Source organism: Centruroides vittatus, unplaced genomic scaffold (assembly GCF_030686945.1).
Source record: "Centruroides vittatus isolate TY-2023 unplaced genomic scaffold, ASM3068694v2 contig_2104, whole genome shotgun sequence".
Classification (NCBI taxonomy): Eukaryota; Metazoa; Arthropoda; class Arachnida; order Scorpiones; family Buthidae; genus Centruroides; species Centruroides vittatus.
The window spans coordinates 607334-625530 of record NW_027121305.1 but is presented as its reverse complement, the minus strand read 5'-3'; the positions used below and the strand labels follow the sequence as shown (position 1 = coordinate 625530).

General features: G+C 32.0%; 2 protein-coding genes across 4 annotated transcripts in view; both read left to right on the top strand.

Moving 5' to 3' along the window:
• Positions 1-15387, top strand: part of LanB2 (laminin subunit gamma-1) — a 52840-nt gene extending 37453 nt beyond the window's left edge. The window contains exons 19-26 of the mRNA XM_067265136.1: positions 1233-1370; positions 1464-1641; positions 1740-1862; positions 3478-3592; positions 8378-8577; positions 11345-11503; positions 12489-12588; positions 14047-15387. Coding sequence (XP_067121237.1) covers positions 1233-1370; positions 1464-1641; positions 1740-1862; positions 3478-3592; positions 8378-8577; positions 11345-11503; positions 12489-12588; positions 14047-14309 — 1276 coding nt within the window. The 3' untranslated portion in view covers positions 14310-15387. The remainder of the gene's footprint in view (positions 1-1232; positions 1371-1463; positions 1642-1739; positions 1863-3477; positions 3593-8377; positions 8578-11344; positions 11504-12488; positions 12589-14046) is intronic.
• Positions 15388-17939: 2552 nt separating this feature from the next.
• The window catches only part of Dmtn (transmembrane and coiled-coil domain 2 protein Dmtn), a 76026-nt gene continuing 75768 nt past the window's right edge, over positions 17940-18197 (top strand). For all 3 annotated transcript variants that reach the window (XM_067265126.1, XM_067265125.1, XM_067265123.1), the window contains exon 1: positions 17940-18026. The gene's annotated coding sequence lies outside the window, so the exon portion shown is untranslated. The remainder of the gene's footprint in view (positions 18027-18197) is intronic.

Sequence of the window (18197 nt, the reverse complement as noted above, 5' to 3'; positions counted from 1 at the left end):
TGTATGTGTCTCTGACTTTTTCAGAGACCATTGCCTATCTTCTACCATGCATTGAGCAATTGTGGTACCAACAACATTGGTATAAACAATTATGGGGCATAAGAATAACAATAAAGCAAACTGTCTATTGGCCTTAAAGTTGTTTATTTTCAATTTCTATTACATTGCTGTCAGCACAATCTAATGCCTAAGTGCATCTCCATTAAGTATGTCTCCTTCCCACCATGTATCAGACCAACTCTTCCAAAGATAGAACGTAAGCTATAGTTACAGGTCATCTTGTACATTGTATGTATGTTGAAATTTGCTTTCCTTCCATATTGTCAGAGAAGCAAGTCACCTTGCAATAGTTATGCATGGTAGAGCCTGATTACAGAAAACTCCCACAAGCTCCGTGTGATGTTCTCTCATACTTTTGCCTTGGAACACTGCAAACTCTGTAAGCACACTGTTCTGACTGACACTAACATTCATTCTCGATAAAGATTGAAAATGTACTGACTTTGCACTTGACTTCCCTCCATGTTCTCAAACATCTGTACTGTCTAGTGCAGATGTTTTAAAGTTGGTATGTTTTAAAGTTTCAGTTGGAGCTTGGAAACGGGAAAGAGGTGCTGCTATGACTTATGAAGTAACTCTTGTATAGTATTATATGTAGCATTAAATTTCTCTGAATGATTTTCTAAATAAAGTCATAACAATCATCATTATCATTTCTTCAAAGAATATACAGGTTACTTACTTTAGCTCCGTTGATTGATAGCCGGATGGCATGCATTAACAGCACCAAACTACTGCTCTGATTTGAGTCTGGATATGACTCACAAATTTTCAGTAGTTTGATCCAGATATGTTTGGCTCTATCCCTCATCTATGTTGATATTTAAAATATTTTCTCTTGATTAAAGCCTGAATCAATTACCAAATGATTTATTGATTTATTGATTGATCCACAACTATAAGATAGACGTGTTATCAGTTACATTAAATTTAGCTAAAAATTGGATACACAACTATTTGCCTTTAAGCCAAATTTCTGTAATAATTAATTAAAAATTAGTATTAATACAGTCCGAAAATAAACTGTTGATTATTCGGTCCATATTTAGTCAATAATATGATTTTGGCAAAGCGACTTTAACAAGTCTTAATAACTGAAAACTTAATATCTATAGAGTAATGTATTGAATATACATATTAACATCGTTTAATAATTAATTGTTTCATTTCAGTCACATGAACGAAGCAAATCTTATAACCGAATTTGCTAACGACGCTTTAAATACTTCATCAGAAGCATATCGTTTAGCTAAGGATGCCATCGATTCTCAAGATCAAACTATAGCTGAAATATATGAATTAGAAAAACAGTAAGTATGAGTATATATAGTAATTAATTTATTAAAGTAAGTTTTTTAAAGGTAGCATTTTAAATAACTTGTATAATAATACAATATTTTCAGAATTGATAAAGTATCTTATTCTCTTGGTGAAGCATTGGAACTTGGAAAACAAAGTTTAGATGATGCAAGGGATGCTTATAATGATGCTTTAGATACATTTACGAAAATTCCTAAACCTTTGGTAATCGAAGTCGACACCGACAGAATGAAGCGTACGGCCGAAGATATTATTGAAAGAGTGAGGATTTCATCATATTTAGGAGATTTGTTTAACTATAAAATATTAATAGATTTTTTTAAATATATTATTAATATATATGCATATTTTATTATAAGGCTAAAGATATTCAAGAACAAACAGACAGAACCTTGGAAGAGAATCGGCCTAAAATGGAAGAACTCCGTAATAAAAGTGGAGAACTTCAGGCACTTTTAGATCGAGCCGATAAGGCACAACAAGTATGATAATCAATATTTTAAATATTATTTATGAACAATTATGATGTATCGTAATTCGGATATAATATATTAACAATATCAGACACGCTAATAAATGTTTAGAAGAAATATTCTGGATGTTCTTTAGAATTTTTAAAATTTAAATTACATATTTTACCAATTATTCAAAATCTTTAGATATATATAAAAGAGAATTTTTGCATTGTAAATAGATATAGCTATGAATATAACAAGAATAAATAGTGTTGATATCTTTCAATAAATTTAATGATTAGAATTAAGTTAATTAATTAATAAATGCCTTACAAACATATGGAAAAAATGATTGACCTGGAACTCACAACTTCCGAAAATCATATATGTATTGTTTGTATGTGTGTGCATATTCTATACCAGCGGTCAGCAACTTTTCCGACCTCTCGGACCACTAAACTCGCAATTTTGAATCCCACAGACCACTATCGTGAATTTTTTTAAATGATACAAAATCATAAAAGTTTAATTTTACTATATTAATATGTAACTTGCATGTTTAATTATAACAAATTAATGCAAGCCTACGGTTCATCGCTGCTTGTTTGAAATAACTTTATGGATTCTTAGTGTTTTCCACGAAGGACAACAATCGCACTCACAATATTGTTTATTATTCGTTATTTATTGATAACAGTCACTTCGTATTTGGTTTTCGATTCGAATGAAAACCCCCAATGAGTGAAAAAAGCAACTAAGCATTTTGCATTTCTTTCGTAATACTTCGCGTAACCTTCAGTTGATCAATGTCCAAATTTCTCTGCGGACCACCCGAATTTTTTCGCAGACCACCAGTTGCCGACCGCCGTTCCGTACCAAGGAAAAATTTAAAACTGAGCTTTGGAAATGAAGACTGAAATAGAGGTTTAGATTGTGTATCTGACAGTATGCCTGCCCAACTTTGCAGAAGTTGCGGGTCTGAATTCTACTCCAAGAATTCTAAATTATTTATTTTGTTTTTTATTTCATAGCTACATATTTAGCTGTTAGTTTAGGACTTATCACGCCGTGGTTTTTAGGAAACTGTGGTGTGATAAGTCCTGAACTAATAGCCAAAATCTAAATTATTTATTAATTAATTAATTCTGATCATTCAGTTTAATAACATGATTGAAGTTCTGCCTTTAATGTCAATTATTTAATACCATATTTATTTGAATCAATGTTCACATCTTCCCGTATGCAATCATACTCAGTGATGTTTAAAATATCACAACTTTTTCTGGTATTTTGTATAAGTACTTAATGACATTACTGTAATAAACTAAACAGATTGAGCTAAGTCGACCTCTTAAATACTTTCTATTACAAATATTGGTCTAATAAAATCATAAAAATGATACAACGGAATTAATGACTTATAGTGACAGAGAAATAAGATGCGTGATACTATAGAGATCACTAATTATGATATACATTACATTAAATCTAAGATGTACCCTATTTTCAGAGATACTAAAACCTGAAATAGCATTTCTCATATTATTTTAGACTTTTAATAAAATTTACAATCAAAACTTAGAAAAATATAAAAATAAAAATAATATTTGTAAGTTTATTATTTTTCTAACGAATATTTCAGATAACGGATGAACTGTTAGCAGATGCGGATGCTGCTGCAGACAAAGCAAATAAAGCAGTTTTGGCTGGTGATAAAACATTGGAAGAAGCAAAAAATACTCTTAAATTATTACAAGGTAATGAAAGTTTTATATTATATTAACTGTTTATTAAAAAATTTAATACAATAATGACAATAGGAATCGGCAACGAGTTGATAAATGACTATTATAGAAAACTACTTCCACAAGGAATCCTAGTTAAAAATCCGATCCGGACATTTGTATTTCGATATATAATTTTAATTCAAACTTTATTTATTTACTTTTATTTGTACTGACTGATTTGTTACAAGTTGTAGAGCAAATATCTAAATAAAAACCATATTAAAAGTTTAATCTTGCAAGCAATACTTTCTTAGTTTAAATTACCAGTTGAAAATGCTTTTGATAGTATTTTCCCTCTAGACTGATGCAGTAAGATGGCATTTTATTACCGTGGGAGATTTCAATCAAGACCAGATATCCAAGAGGACATTTAGGGTGCGTTTTTTATTCCTCCGCATAACTCTGCATGAATGACATCCATTTAAAAATTCCTACAGAACGTGTTCCTAAATTCTGGTGGGAGTGTGCGCCGTCAAACAGCAAAAATGGCCGTTTGTAGAAGTGGTTTACAGAAAGCAAAATAGCGTCCTCTATGGCTCAGATAGTTTCGTTTCGGGGTCCATTATGTGGTTTTATGAATGAAAATTTAGAAGTTGTGAAAGCACTGTAAAGTACTATTTTAGTTTACAACGATTATCGACTCTACCGTGTCGGAAGCAACCGTTAACCTACCGGGTACTTTACTCGGATTCGCGTTAGCGTGCCAGGCCTGGACTTTAAGCGTGCACCGAATTAAATAAAGACAAGATTTGTCAATAGAAAAAAAACCAACGATTTAATTTTAGTCGTTTAGCAATAACTATGTACAATATTTAGTAAAAATCAAACAATAATTTATTCAAAGAAATTCAACAAAGTCAACCCGACAATTCTCAATTCAAATCTATGTCTAACTTAACTCTATTCCCCTTGGGAATCCGACAAAACCAAAAGTTTAACTTATAACAATAATTCCTATAAACTAGAGATCCTAATCGTCACCTCAATATACTCGGAACCTATTTCCTCAAACTCTCAAGACTTTCTCAGACTGTCGATCCAAATTTCGAATCACTTCAAAATCACCTTGGAACTATTCGAGATCCTATCGGACACCTCTCTATTACTGCTGCGAAGCTCACCAAGCTCGTTGCTATCCAGAATTCACCTCTCCGTCTTCACTTGAGACTCAGGATTTATAGTGTGAGGTGACGTCACAATTCTGAATGCGGTCACTCCCCTCATTTACATACTTAAATGCTAACAATAACGTTTTTCATCGTCTGGCAGCCCTTTTTCCGACAGTTTACTCACTAACCTTTTACATTATTTGTTTTTACAATTTTTTTCCGGGACGTTTTTATTACTTAAGGTTTAGCGAGTTTATTTCGTGCTTGTGGGTTCTCCCCCCCCTCTTCTTGGTGCGGACCTATTCTTTGCCGCTCGGGGAGCGCAAATGTGCGTGAGTCCTATGGCGCTTTTCTTTCGTCGGTGAGTTGGGTTTTATTTCTTCTCTTTTTAAATACTTAAGGTGAATGGTGAGGAAACCTTTGTCCTAACAAAACATAAGCCCCAAACAAAAATAGAATAATAAGCAAAATAAAAGTAAAATAAAAAATAACGCTCGGACTTGGTTCCTTACAGCACAAGTTAGTGCATGTGGTGATGTAAGTGTCTTTTCGAATGGTAGCCGGCATTTTAATTTTTTTGTGGCTATTTTGAATGCTCTTTCAACAAATAATCCATTTTATGGTTAAATTTTACAATTGAGACCCTTCTTTTGCTTTTAAAAACTCATATTTTAGAATTACAGATTCCTCCATCACCGTACTATTGATAGTGCAGGCACCGCCATCTTTCTTTCTTTCACCGTCATTCCTAAATGCCTACAAACAGCAGCGCACTCCCGTAGTAGCGGCGACGCGGAACGACCGCTATTAAAGAATGCACCCTTAGACTAAGGTTTTGTTAATATTAGTCTTTATTGAATTAATCAGGAGCAGAATCAAATGAGTTCCTTTGAGAATAATCTACGAATGTAATCTTTGAAAACAATAAGAAGAATAAGGTTACACATGCTGCCAATTTGCCTTGTATAGAACAGTAATTAACTAGTATCGAGTATTTGACAACAAATTGATTAACATTGTTGGTAATTGCAGAGTTTGAAGTTAGCAATTAATTGAAGTCAGATCACAGAATAACTTAATCTCTGTATTTCTGTAATGTAATGTAATTAGAATTTTTGGTTAATGTTACCTATGGTTCCAAAGCGGCAGCTTGTCTCTGATTCCAGCAAATAGAAGAAAGGAAACAGTGGGGACGCACGCTCAATCTAACCTAACCTATTCTAATATAAATTACCATAATTATTACCAACAAAATTATTAGAATAGGTTAGGTTAGGTTAGAACGTGCGTTCCACTGTTTCCTTTCTTCTATTTGCTGGAATCAGACAAGACACCATTTTGGAACCATGGGTAACATTAACCGAAAATTCATTACTCTTACTTCAAATTTAATTCATTCCAGGAAGTCATTTGAAATCCAAATAAATTTTTCCCATTAGAAATAATGGAAAGTGAAGTAATCCATTTCCAAACCCAAATAATACCTGTTTTGATAAACTTAAAACAGTAAATACACATAATTTAAGGTAAAAATAACACATTTATAAATGCCCTAAAAATAAATTAAAACATTAAAACCATAAACGAAATACATAAATAGTGTATAATAAAATGAACATTGCATGTATTGGTTGCACACCATGGACTTCTGCATCTGAGCATAGATGTGTGATTTAATTATAACGATTGTGAAATTTAACATGTTATAGATAAATATATTTATTATTTGTTTAGAAGCTTACTTTAAACTCTTTATTTCACATTTTGATTGAATAAAATCAAGTTGTAATATCTTCGGATAAAAAGCCTGTCAGGCATATTATGCTTTATGAGTTTCGAAAAGGATGTAATGCCATACAAACAGTAAAAGTATTGTAATGTGTGTGAGGAAGATGCTCCTAATATTTGAATGTGGCCCACCTGTGGCCAAGCGGTCTTCATTCCCCGAACACTCGGAGTTCGGTTGTGGGTTTGTGCCTTGCTCGGACGGGTTGGTCGCATGGAGTTTTTCAGGTTTTCTCCACGTCTTTAATGCCTAAATAGGAGCCAGTTTCCGTTAAAAAGACTTCCCAGAATGCATCCCCCCTAGGCAGATCGCTCAAGTGTAGCATTGCCATAACTTCACCAAACAAACAAACAACAAACGTGTTTTAAAAAGTTCCATTTGGAAAATTTTGTATGTTTGGGACGCCCAAAAGCTGTCGACAGGGAAAAATTGCAGGAAGAAATTGTTAAAAATCAACAAATAACACACAATACAGTATATTTAACCAAAAAAAAAAAACTGAAAACATATAAACATAATGTAAGAGATGATTTGGACACATAGTAGATTGAGTTTATGCTTCGAGCATAATTTTTCACTATGCGCGCAGTTTGAACTTTAAAGCGTCATTTGAACTCCGAGGCAAATTTTTGTTGAATTTTGCATTCAAACTCAAGCATTCGTAGTTAGAGTCGTTAAAAGTACAAGGTACACTGTAATAATTTTTTTTTACATATGTAAAAGTGACTTTATTATGAAAATAAATATGACTGATAGCATTATCCGACTTTCATCTTTCTAATCTGCTGTCCTTTGCTCAGATTTGTATATGACTATCGGCTCAACTATCAGACTATAAAGTTTTCTTTTTAATCTAATCAGAATTCGTATGTCGTAGAGAAATCCGCTCTGAATGTACTTTTGACAATCTACAATTATCCTATTTGCCACATTAAATTCTCCGGTTGCATGTAAATAAATTTAAAATTAAGAGAGAAAAAGAATGATTAACGTTAAATGCAAATTGTAATAAACACTTAATTATAAATTATTTAAAGTAAATTTTAGCACAGTTTTCAAATAAAATTAATTAGTAATATCTAAATCTGTGCTTATGATAGTAGCACTTTCTCCAATGGCGTAGCGTAGTGGGGGTGGCAGGGGCGGCCCGCCCCGGGCGACACTTTAAGGGGGCAGCAAAATTTTACAGTAAATAATAATAATACCTAAATAAGGGGGCTGCAAAATTTTTCTCCGCCCCTGGTGGCTGACACCCACGCTACGCCACTGGCTTTCTTTTCATTTATTATACAGTAGAGCGTCGTTTATTCAAAAGCCGGTCAACCAAAACGTTGGTTAAAACTTTCCAGTCGTACTGTGTCGTTCCGAATCAAACGGTTTTGATACTAGATTTACTTCTAAAGTATAATTTTTTTGTTTTTATATTTTTCAATATATTCATTTTGTTTGTACAAAATAAAGAAATCATTTTTAACGATACAATAGCCTCGATTATTATTATAAAAATTTTCGTTAGGCTTAAAATCGACGAAAATTCAACACGAAGCGACATGCAACGGAGAAAAATTTCAACATTGGATAGATTAATATATTTTTTCGTACATAATTGGTTATCCGAACGACCCCAGTCCCCAATTGATTCGGATAAACGCCGCTCTACTGTATTTTAATTGCAAATTTTTTTAGTTTACTCATTAAATAAACGTTTCTATTAATAAATGTATGAAAAATTATTCTAGATTTAAGTTGTTTAAATGCTTTTTTAAACTTCTAATTATAAATAGAGCCATATATTTCCGAATTTATATATATATTTTTAATATTTCTGATTTTTCATAATCCCTTAAATTTTCTATCTAGAATTTGATCAGTCAGTAAAAACAAGTAAAGAAGAGGCTGGGGAAGCTTTTAAAAAAATACCTGAAATAGAACAGATAATTGATGAAGCAGAAGATAAAACAAGAGTTGCAGAAAATGCGCTAAAAGATGCGACAGTGGCTGCTTCGGTATCGGAAAAAGCTGCCGAAGACGCCCAAAGAATCGCAGAAGAAGTTTCTAAGGTAAAATACGTTCCTCATTTAGTTATTACAGTTATCTTGTCTTTTGTATGTGATTAATAAGTTGAAAACGTTTAGTCTTCATATTAATTTTGAAAATACTGTGTTTTCTTCATTCTAATGCACCATCAAATCTAAGGTGCATTTGATTTTTGAGGCATCAAAATTGAAAAAGAGCTAGCAAATGTAATGCTTGCCAAATATCAAAGACTGAACCACAAAAAGTTAATAAATTTAAATGGTACTAAATATATTTTTTGAAATGTGTTTTACATTGGCGTGCAAAATGTAAGCAATGATGTAATTTTTAAGCAGACAGCCACAAAACTGTAGAAAAGGGCTTGTTGCGATCAGTATAATGAACATCCAATTCAGTAGAAAGGTGATTCGTATGCAGATATTGGGAAGAAGACATCACAGGTAACACGAGGGCATGCAAAACACATGCAGTCGGTGCGTGCGGTGCAAGACTACGATAAAAGGACGAAAAGCGCTATTAAAGACATATCTGCAAGTTCAATTGAATTCATACATGCAGTATGGCTAGAAGAAATTATCTGGATGACTTTACACATGATAGAATGATTCCCGGGTGATTTCTTGTGGAATTACAGCAAAAAAACAATTGTTGCTTGTTTTGCACAGTGGTGTATTTTCATGTTTATAGTGCTGCACATTATTTGCATTTTCAGATGTATTTATTTATGATTCTGTTATCAAGTACAGGGAACTGTGGACCAATACAAAGTCACAGTCAAAATTACCATGTAATCAACAAATGTTTTAACAAGAAAGATTTCACATCTATATGCACAAGTATGAAATTTACTAGATACATAGTATCACACTGAAATATCTGTATACATTCTACAGCATAGTGGATGATTCTCTGCTTAAACACAGCTTTATAGGAGATAGATTTGTCTACTGGACAGTGATCGTTCGGCTTGCTGTAGTTCAAAGCACCACCAGATCATTCGAAAGCCAAAACCAAAGTAGTTAGTGAGATGTATACCATGTCTATTATAATTTTGTGCCCAATTCCAATGCAATTTCCAATATTTCAGACCAGAATAATTGGGATTTGCACCCTAAAATATAGTCATGTAGCCAAGAAACAAATATTTATATGAAATATTTTTAAACTCAAATATATTACATTGATATTAAATTAAACTAATATTAATGTGTTTATGAATATTAGGCTTACTAACATAAAAATATCTCTACCAAAATTAGAAAGTGGGCTGTATTGAAGCATTTAGTTAGTCATATGTTGTGTGCTTTTGCTTTAAAGATAATAGGATCTAAATACAGTGAAACCCTGTTTATTTGGCTCAAATGGGACCGGGCCCAATCCAGAAGTCTGAAAATCTGGAAAATCCATTAATGACATAAATAACACATTTTATATATATTTTATTTTATATTTCTAATTTCTTCTCTATCATAATGACTGCTTTCTTTCATTTAGATGTTATTTTCACAGTGTTTACTTTACTTCACAAAAGAGGTGGTTGAAATGATTGTAACTGTGGGTGCTGGGTGAATAATAACTCACAAAGTTACAAACAATAAACTTAAGTTATTAACGTGTTGATTGCCCTGAGTACAATATTTTTATACAGCAGGAAAGTAGCAATTTTTTATAATTGAAAATTTTAAAAGATTAGAGAAGATTTAACAGGATGTTAAGATAATGCAAAGATCGCTCCACGGAATACATAACAATGAAGATCATATTTCAATTCACAAAAAAACAATGAGAAAGGCAAACTGTCACACAGTGATAACAAGTTTTCGAACATACTCGACATTAACTTGTTATCACTGTGTGACAGTTTGCCTTTCCATTGTTTTTTGTGTGATGTTATCAAACTGTATTGACATAAGTATGTATTTTATGCAATAAATTGTGCGTATTTCTTCATACCTATGGCTATTCCTTTGAAATGTCACACAAAATGGTGTGCATCGCTTTCGGACACTTTTGAACCACATGTCGTTTTGTACTAATTAATTGATGCTCTAAAACTTTCTAATTGGGAAGTTTGCTTTATCTGTTTTCGTTTTCTATTTGCACTGCCTATCTTCCAAATTTCGCCACTAGGAGCGCTGCTGTTGTTTGCATTAGGCCGGGCATAGTCGCCTTACTATACCGTTACCTCACTTGCATAGCTGTAGCTCTCTCCGTTAGCAAGAATTTTCCGGTTAAAGGGACTTTCCTATGCACCTTGTACAGTAGATTTCTCTTTTAAAACTTAATTTTTTTTTCTAAAATCATCATTAAATTGAATTATTATAAGACAAGTCATATTTCCCACAGGGTTAGTGTCATAAATTGATTGTTTCTGGAAATGTTTTTTTTAATTAAAAGATTAATTATTAATACCATATAGAGACAAACAAAAAAGAAATACAGTACTTAAAATACATATCACGTAGTCAAAATGGAAAATTTATACTAGTTGTAAAAACAAGGGCTGTGATGTCTATTATCATATTTTAAATTTTCTATTCTGATGCTTTACTTGAAGATAATGAATACAGAAATCCCAGAATCATTAAAACATCTTTAATCTTGGAGTATTTTTGGATATTAAAAATTATACGTCCACTCTGTCTTTAACATACAAGATTCGAAAATTCTGAATTTCTTACTATAAAAGTTATAAAGAATATATTTAAAATCTACATTATAGAACGGTAAATTATAAAAATTTCTTATTGCGATTTATTATAATTATTACATTACTAATTTTTATTTTAGGAGGCAGATAACATTCGAGATGCTGCAGAAAACACAAAAGATAAAGCTGCTAAATTAATGAATCAAGCGGAGGGAATCGACGAAAGAGTAACGGAGACGGCCGTTCGCGTCAAAGAAAAAGAAAACGAAGCCGACGAGAACGAAGCTTTAATTAAACAAGTAAAATTTAGATAGTTTTGAATGCTATTAATTTTAATTTTAGAAGAATACATTTTAAACTTATATTACGGTATAAAGACATGCTGAGGAAGTGTAAAATGATAATGTACAAACAGTACTTCATATCAATAAATTAGCGTGTAATTTTAGTACCTAAACACAGAGGCATAACAAGAAAAATGCGGAGATAAAGTCAATATGGAGAGGTTGGAAAAAGCTTTGGCTTAGAAAGTTTTCTAGGGGAAATTAATGGGATAAGATGAAGGTAATTTGAACAGATGGAAAAGAATTTCTGAGAAGCTTATAAGAGAAAAGTTATGGGAAAGCAACAGTGGCGTAGCAAACATAACTGGTGCCTGGGGCATAACTGGCACCTAACACTTTATTGGCGCTTCCTCCCTCCTCCAAAAACACATATAGTTTGTCTCGGAGACCATTTGGGCGCCCCTCTGTGAGTGGCGCCCGGTGCATGATACACCCCCTTGCACCCCCTCGCTACGCCACTGGAAAGCAAATGAAAAGAAGACCAAGATTTGGAGATAGATGATATATACAAAAGAGGAATTAATATGGAGACCATACAGATGTAGAAGGAAAGAGATGGAAACTACCTATTTAGCTAACCATTATTACCTCAGGCATCGAGACGAGAGGAAGCGAGATGACGACGTAAATTCAGCTTTCATAATTTAATAAGTTGTTGGAAAATGTAATCATACAATACTATACTGAAATGTTCAACAAAAAATATGTCACTTCATAAATCATTATAGATAATTTATACCAGTTATAAAAATAAGGGATTGTAAAGAGCCTGTTTATTGTAAGTGATGTGAAATTTTAGTTTAACACTCAATTTCAAGCTAGAAATTTTGATATTTATTATCTTAAATAGTATAAATATTGGTATTGTTAAATATATAAATTTAATAAATAATTTTTAGTTTAAATTGTCAGATTTAAAACTTATTTTATTAAACTTTAGGCCTACGAAAAAGTAAGCGAAGCGAAAACTTCAGCCGAAGGAGTAGCAGATCAAGTGAATGATGCTTTGAATACACTTGGAAGTATATTAGAGGCTCTTGGTATGTTCATTGTTACCATTATTCCTTAAAGATTTATCCAAATATATATGATTAATTCAATTTTATTTACGTTTAAAAATTTTAAATAAGACAGAAATAACTTTTATGCATGTTAAACCCAATGCATAGTTTAGTTAAATATAAGTAACTGTAGATAAATATAGTTTTGTAATAACATAACTGGTAATAATTATCATTGGAAAAAAGGGGTCGATGTTTCTTCCTTACAAAAGGTGTTTAAAGATAAACAATGAATTGATAATGCCAATGCATTGGGGGTACTAATGAAACAATGAATCTGTATAATTCCACAATTTTTTAAATTAATTTTAATTTAGAACTCAAAGTAATTGTTGTCGTCGTCTCATATTAAATTTAATAATTACAGATAATCTAAGTAATTAATTTAAAATGGCAGAAAGGGCATTTAAAATGATTTATAAAATTATTCTTAATTGCTAAACTGTTGATTTACATAAACCAAAGATGACTTTATGGGACGTCATTTATATTTTCAAAAATAAAAGCAGACAACTCATACTCACATCATTTATTGATGTGTTAAATGCAAAAAGTCAACAAGAGTGTGATTCAAAAGTCTCCATAGGTCGGTAAAGGGGATATTACAAAATCACATAAATTATAGAGTACTGTTGTCCCTTGATAATCCGACAGGTATGGGACCAAAGGGGTGTCGGATTACCGAAAGTGATTACATATTTGGTATTGTTTTGCTAGCAGTAGCCTATAATATTCCTACATGTTATGAGTAAAATGCTGCCTAGGTGAATATGGAAATGAAACACCCATTTTGGTTAACTAAAACATGTTTATTAAAAGAATATGGAAGCCAATAAATGTACATACGGTATGTATAGGCATAAATAATACAGTACGTACAATAATTTATAAACTTTATAACTAAATGCTACAACGTAGGTAGATTAATTATGTACATATGTAAATATGTACTGTACATACTGTGCTCACACTTTGAAGACGGGTACTATGGTGACCTTGACAGGAGGTGTGTCGAACTACTGAGCATGTTGGATTACAAAACGTCGGACTATCAAGGGACAACTGTATACGTATCATTTAACTGAATGCAAATACGAATGCTTTCCTTCTACTTTATAGCCAGTTCGTGTTAGCATGTTTGATGTTATGTGCATACACACAACACCAGCACATTTCATTAGGTGATTTACATTTTGTATGGAGACTTTTGAATCTTCCTGCACATGACAATGCATAAAATTTTTGTAGTAACTTCACATTCAAAATTCATTTTAAAAAGAATTTACTTTCTATCAAATAAATCATTCGTTCGACCCTATGGAAATCGAATAAACAATTTTTATAATTGAAGCCAAATGAATTATTTATTTACCATAAAAATTAAGTTAGCGTGTGAAAAGTAAAAGACAAATTAATTTTCTTTAAACATTTTTATAGACGAACATCACGACATCGATTTATCGCTACTCGACGAACTGGAACGAAAGTTAAATCAGGCCGAACGAGATTTCTCGGATGCCAATTTAGATAAACGCATAGACGAACTTCTCGAGGGAAGGCGTTTGCAAAATCACTGGATAAGAGACTATAAGCTCGAAGTGGATCAATTAATGAAAGATGTTAAAAATATCGAAGACATAAAGAATTCGCTTCCTAACAAGTGTTATCGTAGAGTGGTATTGGAACCGCCTATAGTTTAAAGATAAGAGAAACAAACTTAATAAGATATATATTAAAGAACTGAAATATATTGGGTACAATAAAATTGCTTTAATATTACAAACAGGTGCTAACGACATGCCAAAAAAGTCAGCATGTTCCATCCGTGTCCCGTAATTTTTTTATCACAATTTTAAGGCATTATTGTACATAAAGTTATTGCTTTATTATAAGTTTATTGAATATTTTCAGATAATATTTTGCTCTATTATAGTTAAAAATGTTGAATTTCTGAAATTGCTAGTTTTTTCTCCATGTTTTTTTTTTTTTAAGAGAAAATATAGTCTTATAAAGGGTACAAATTTTTTATAATAAACAGAATTACCAAAGCAAATACATTGTATTCGGCTATGGTGCCGTCGTAACAGTATTGTCTTTATTTTAAGACAGTGTGGTCCAAAGGCTCTACGTGTAAGACTTATTACTTTATAGAAGTGTTTAGCATCGTGCTAAATTTTTAATACTTTTTTTTATTTTTTTAGTTACCAATTTAGATTATTTTTCTACAACTTGTTTCGTTTGTAATTGTGTTTTTGTCTTTCAAATTACAATACCTCTCCTTATACCACGAGTAATTGCTCTGGACGGATCACACTGTTATAAGATGGACTTAAACTCTAGAAGTATTGTCGGAAATTTCATTACAACAAACTCCGCATCAAATAAATCTAATTTTTACGTTAATCGATCTTAAATCCGTACTTCGGACGGCATTTCATAAAAATTGGTTTTATTTTTTGCGTCAAACGGTTCCGTCTGGTACGACACGAATCAAGCTTTAATTTACAATTTTTTAAGACTTTATAGTAACAGAGTATCTATTTTTGAAAAGAAATTTGTAAAATAGTTATTTCTGCTTATCTTTTTTATATTTCCTCTACCAGAGATGTATATAAAATTTATACATAATGAAAAAATACTGCCATTATTAAATTACATCTCAGGCAAATGTGCAATATTAAATACTGTATTCTAGTGTAACTGTGTTTTGTGTTGTCGCATATTTTTAGTCTTTTGTAGCATGATGTGTTGAAATAAAAGATATTTGCTTTTTGTAAATATTTTTCTTTTAAACATACATTTTATGTTGATTTTAGAATCTTTGGAGAATTGAATTCTCCATAGATTACAGTGAACTAATTCTGTCCACTTAGGCAATATACATTTTGTTGATACAAGCAACATACTATGAGATATACATTATACCGCCATCATCATCATCTGAAGGAAGGATTCAAGATAGATGCGTTTAGGGGTGCACAGGGTACAGCCGCCCTCCTGTTGCATGTCGAGCGAAATATCCTGGGAACGAAATTTTGAAAACCACTTCCGGCAAACATGTTCTTTGGTTGCATTCTCCTGGTACACCTTGATTAGCATTTTACAGTTTTGCACCGTGTTTTTTAAAAATAAAACAGCATAATGCGCAGAAAACATTCAGCGTGGGCATCTGCAGAGAAGGCAGATGGAGCACTTGCCCGTACCTGGATCGAGTAAAAATTTCCACACATTATAATCGTGATTGAAGATATTTAACTTTATGCCCACGACCGTGGGACGCTTTGTCTGTCTTTTTGTATTGATGCAATACTGTATTCTATAATCTACTTGTGAAACCACCCAAAAAATTAAAAACAATTTAATAAAACTTTGATGAAATTATTTGTCTCCAAGCTTTGCTCCACCTGGAAAATTTTTTGGGGGGGTTTGCCCATGGCTAAAAATACTCCTTTTGGATATCCACCTTTAAAAATTATGCCGAAATTATAAAACAAACCCAATCTTCAAATGACCATGCGCTTACAAGATTTGAATTGAAATTAGTTACGTTTCAGAGCACCTGAAAAAACTATCGCTAAAAACTGGGCAGTCTTCTTGTCCAATACAATACAAAAGCACCCGAAAAACTCCACGTGGCCAGCCCGTTGACCAGGTGAGAACCCACGACCAACTATCAGTACTCATTGGTTTTATCCATTCGGCCATTGATGAGCTTTTCGTTTCAAGCTGATCTTATGAATTTTTAAATTAAATCTTGAATACGAGTTTAAAAATTATTTTTTACAAGTTATTCTGTTATTGGTTAAGTAATACATACATACATAACTTTACGCTCATAATCCAAAAAGGATTTGTTTTTAACTCTGCCCTATGGGCACTAAGAGGGCTTACTTTAGCAAGCCCATTATGGGTTCGGCCGGACCCACAATGGGACGGCCGAGTGGTGAAGGACGGGGTCCAATGTGTACCCCCGAAAAATTCATGGGGATTCGGCCATCTGGCCGTCAATTTGATATATTTTTAAATAACAACAATCAAATAAACTCCGTGAACTATGATATATATATTTTTTGTATATATTTAAATCAATTGGATGTAGGGGTTATCAATTAGAGATAATTTTAAATATTTATAGAAAGTATCTGAATGTAAATGTGCAGTTAAACATGAACAACGGGCGAAATAGCGTAATGAATTCTAGATTTAAAAGATTTCTGTGTTATTAATTAAACTGAAATTATTGCAGTTTATTATTATTTTCTAATATGCAAATTATGAAGATCATTCGATGCGGATTGGATTATTTGTATAAAGCAACGCGACACGTGGGCGATCTGCTGCCTCCCGAGACGACTTTTTAGGGAAAATTTGCCCCTATTTTGGTGTTAAAAAGTGAAGAAAACCCGGGAAAATTCCTCGTGGCCAGCCCGTTGCCCAAGCGCGAAGCCATTATTATTGTTATTATAGTGGTTTTATACACTCCGGCACTATTCAATGCGCATTACATGTAAATAAACATACTCATTTTTCTATAAATTAAAACATATTTATTATTTTCTTAATATTGTATATTTTATATTTATACAGTTAATTGACGCTAGGCAAATATTTCACTATAGTACTTCGCGTCGTGTTTTCCTGCCGCTTTTTTCACAACTCCCGTTTTACGACTAGTATACTGTATTTTAATTACTACGACTATAAGAAATGCCGTATTTATTAATAGTTATCTCCCTATAATGTTTACGCAATTAGAATTATATTTTCAAAATCGTAGTATCAATTCGCGGTATTGGGTTACATGAAGCGGTGACCCGCTTTACGACGGTTTCCGTGTATCAAACGCGTCGTAGAAGCGGGCGTTCATATCTGTATTTGGGAGTCTGTATTATAAAACAAACGAAATTAATTTAAAATCGTTTATTTATGAACGAAAATAAAATTTCCGCGAGTTTCTATTTTCAAATGATTATTGTTTCTTAATTTAAAAAATTCAATTCAAGTTTCGTTCGGGAGGGGGTTTCTACTGCAATCAATTTTTAAAAGTATCGATTTAAATGAAACGAACATAAATTAGTATTTAAAATATTTTTAAAAAATTTATTAAATATTAAACAGAATTAATTATATATATATAAATACGAAACGACAGCAAAATATTCTACATATCGGCTTCCATTTAAAATAACAATTTATTATTTTATATAAATATACGACGTATGTAGTATAAATATTTAAATAACGAATTTAAAATAAAATAAATTAAAAAGTTTTATATTATTTAAATAATTAACGTTTTCTATTTTTGGAGTTTAATTCCGACCGTAACCGCGGGGAGTCGCTTTTTAGTTAAGTCAAAATTTTGACTCAAGAACTTTGGACTGATCTGTTTTGATTATCGAGTGAGAGAGAGAAAGGTGAGTAATGTCGATTTATTTATTTTATTACCTTTTTTTTTAATTATAAATTAATAATTATTTTAAATTATATTAAAGAATCAATTTTCATTTGTAAATAAACTATGCAATTATATATGTGTATATGTATGTATATATATATATGTATATATACATGCATCTGTTGTAAAT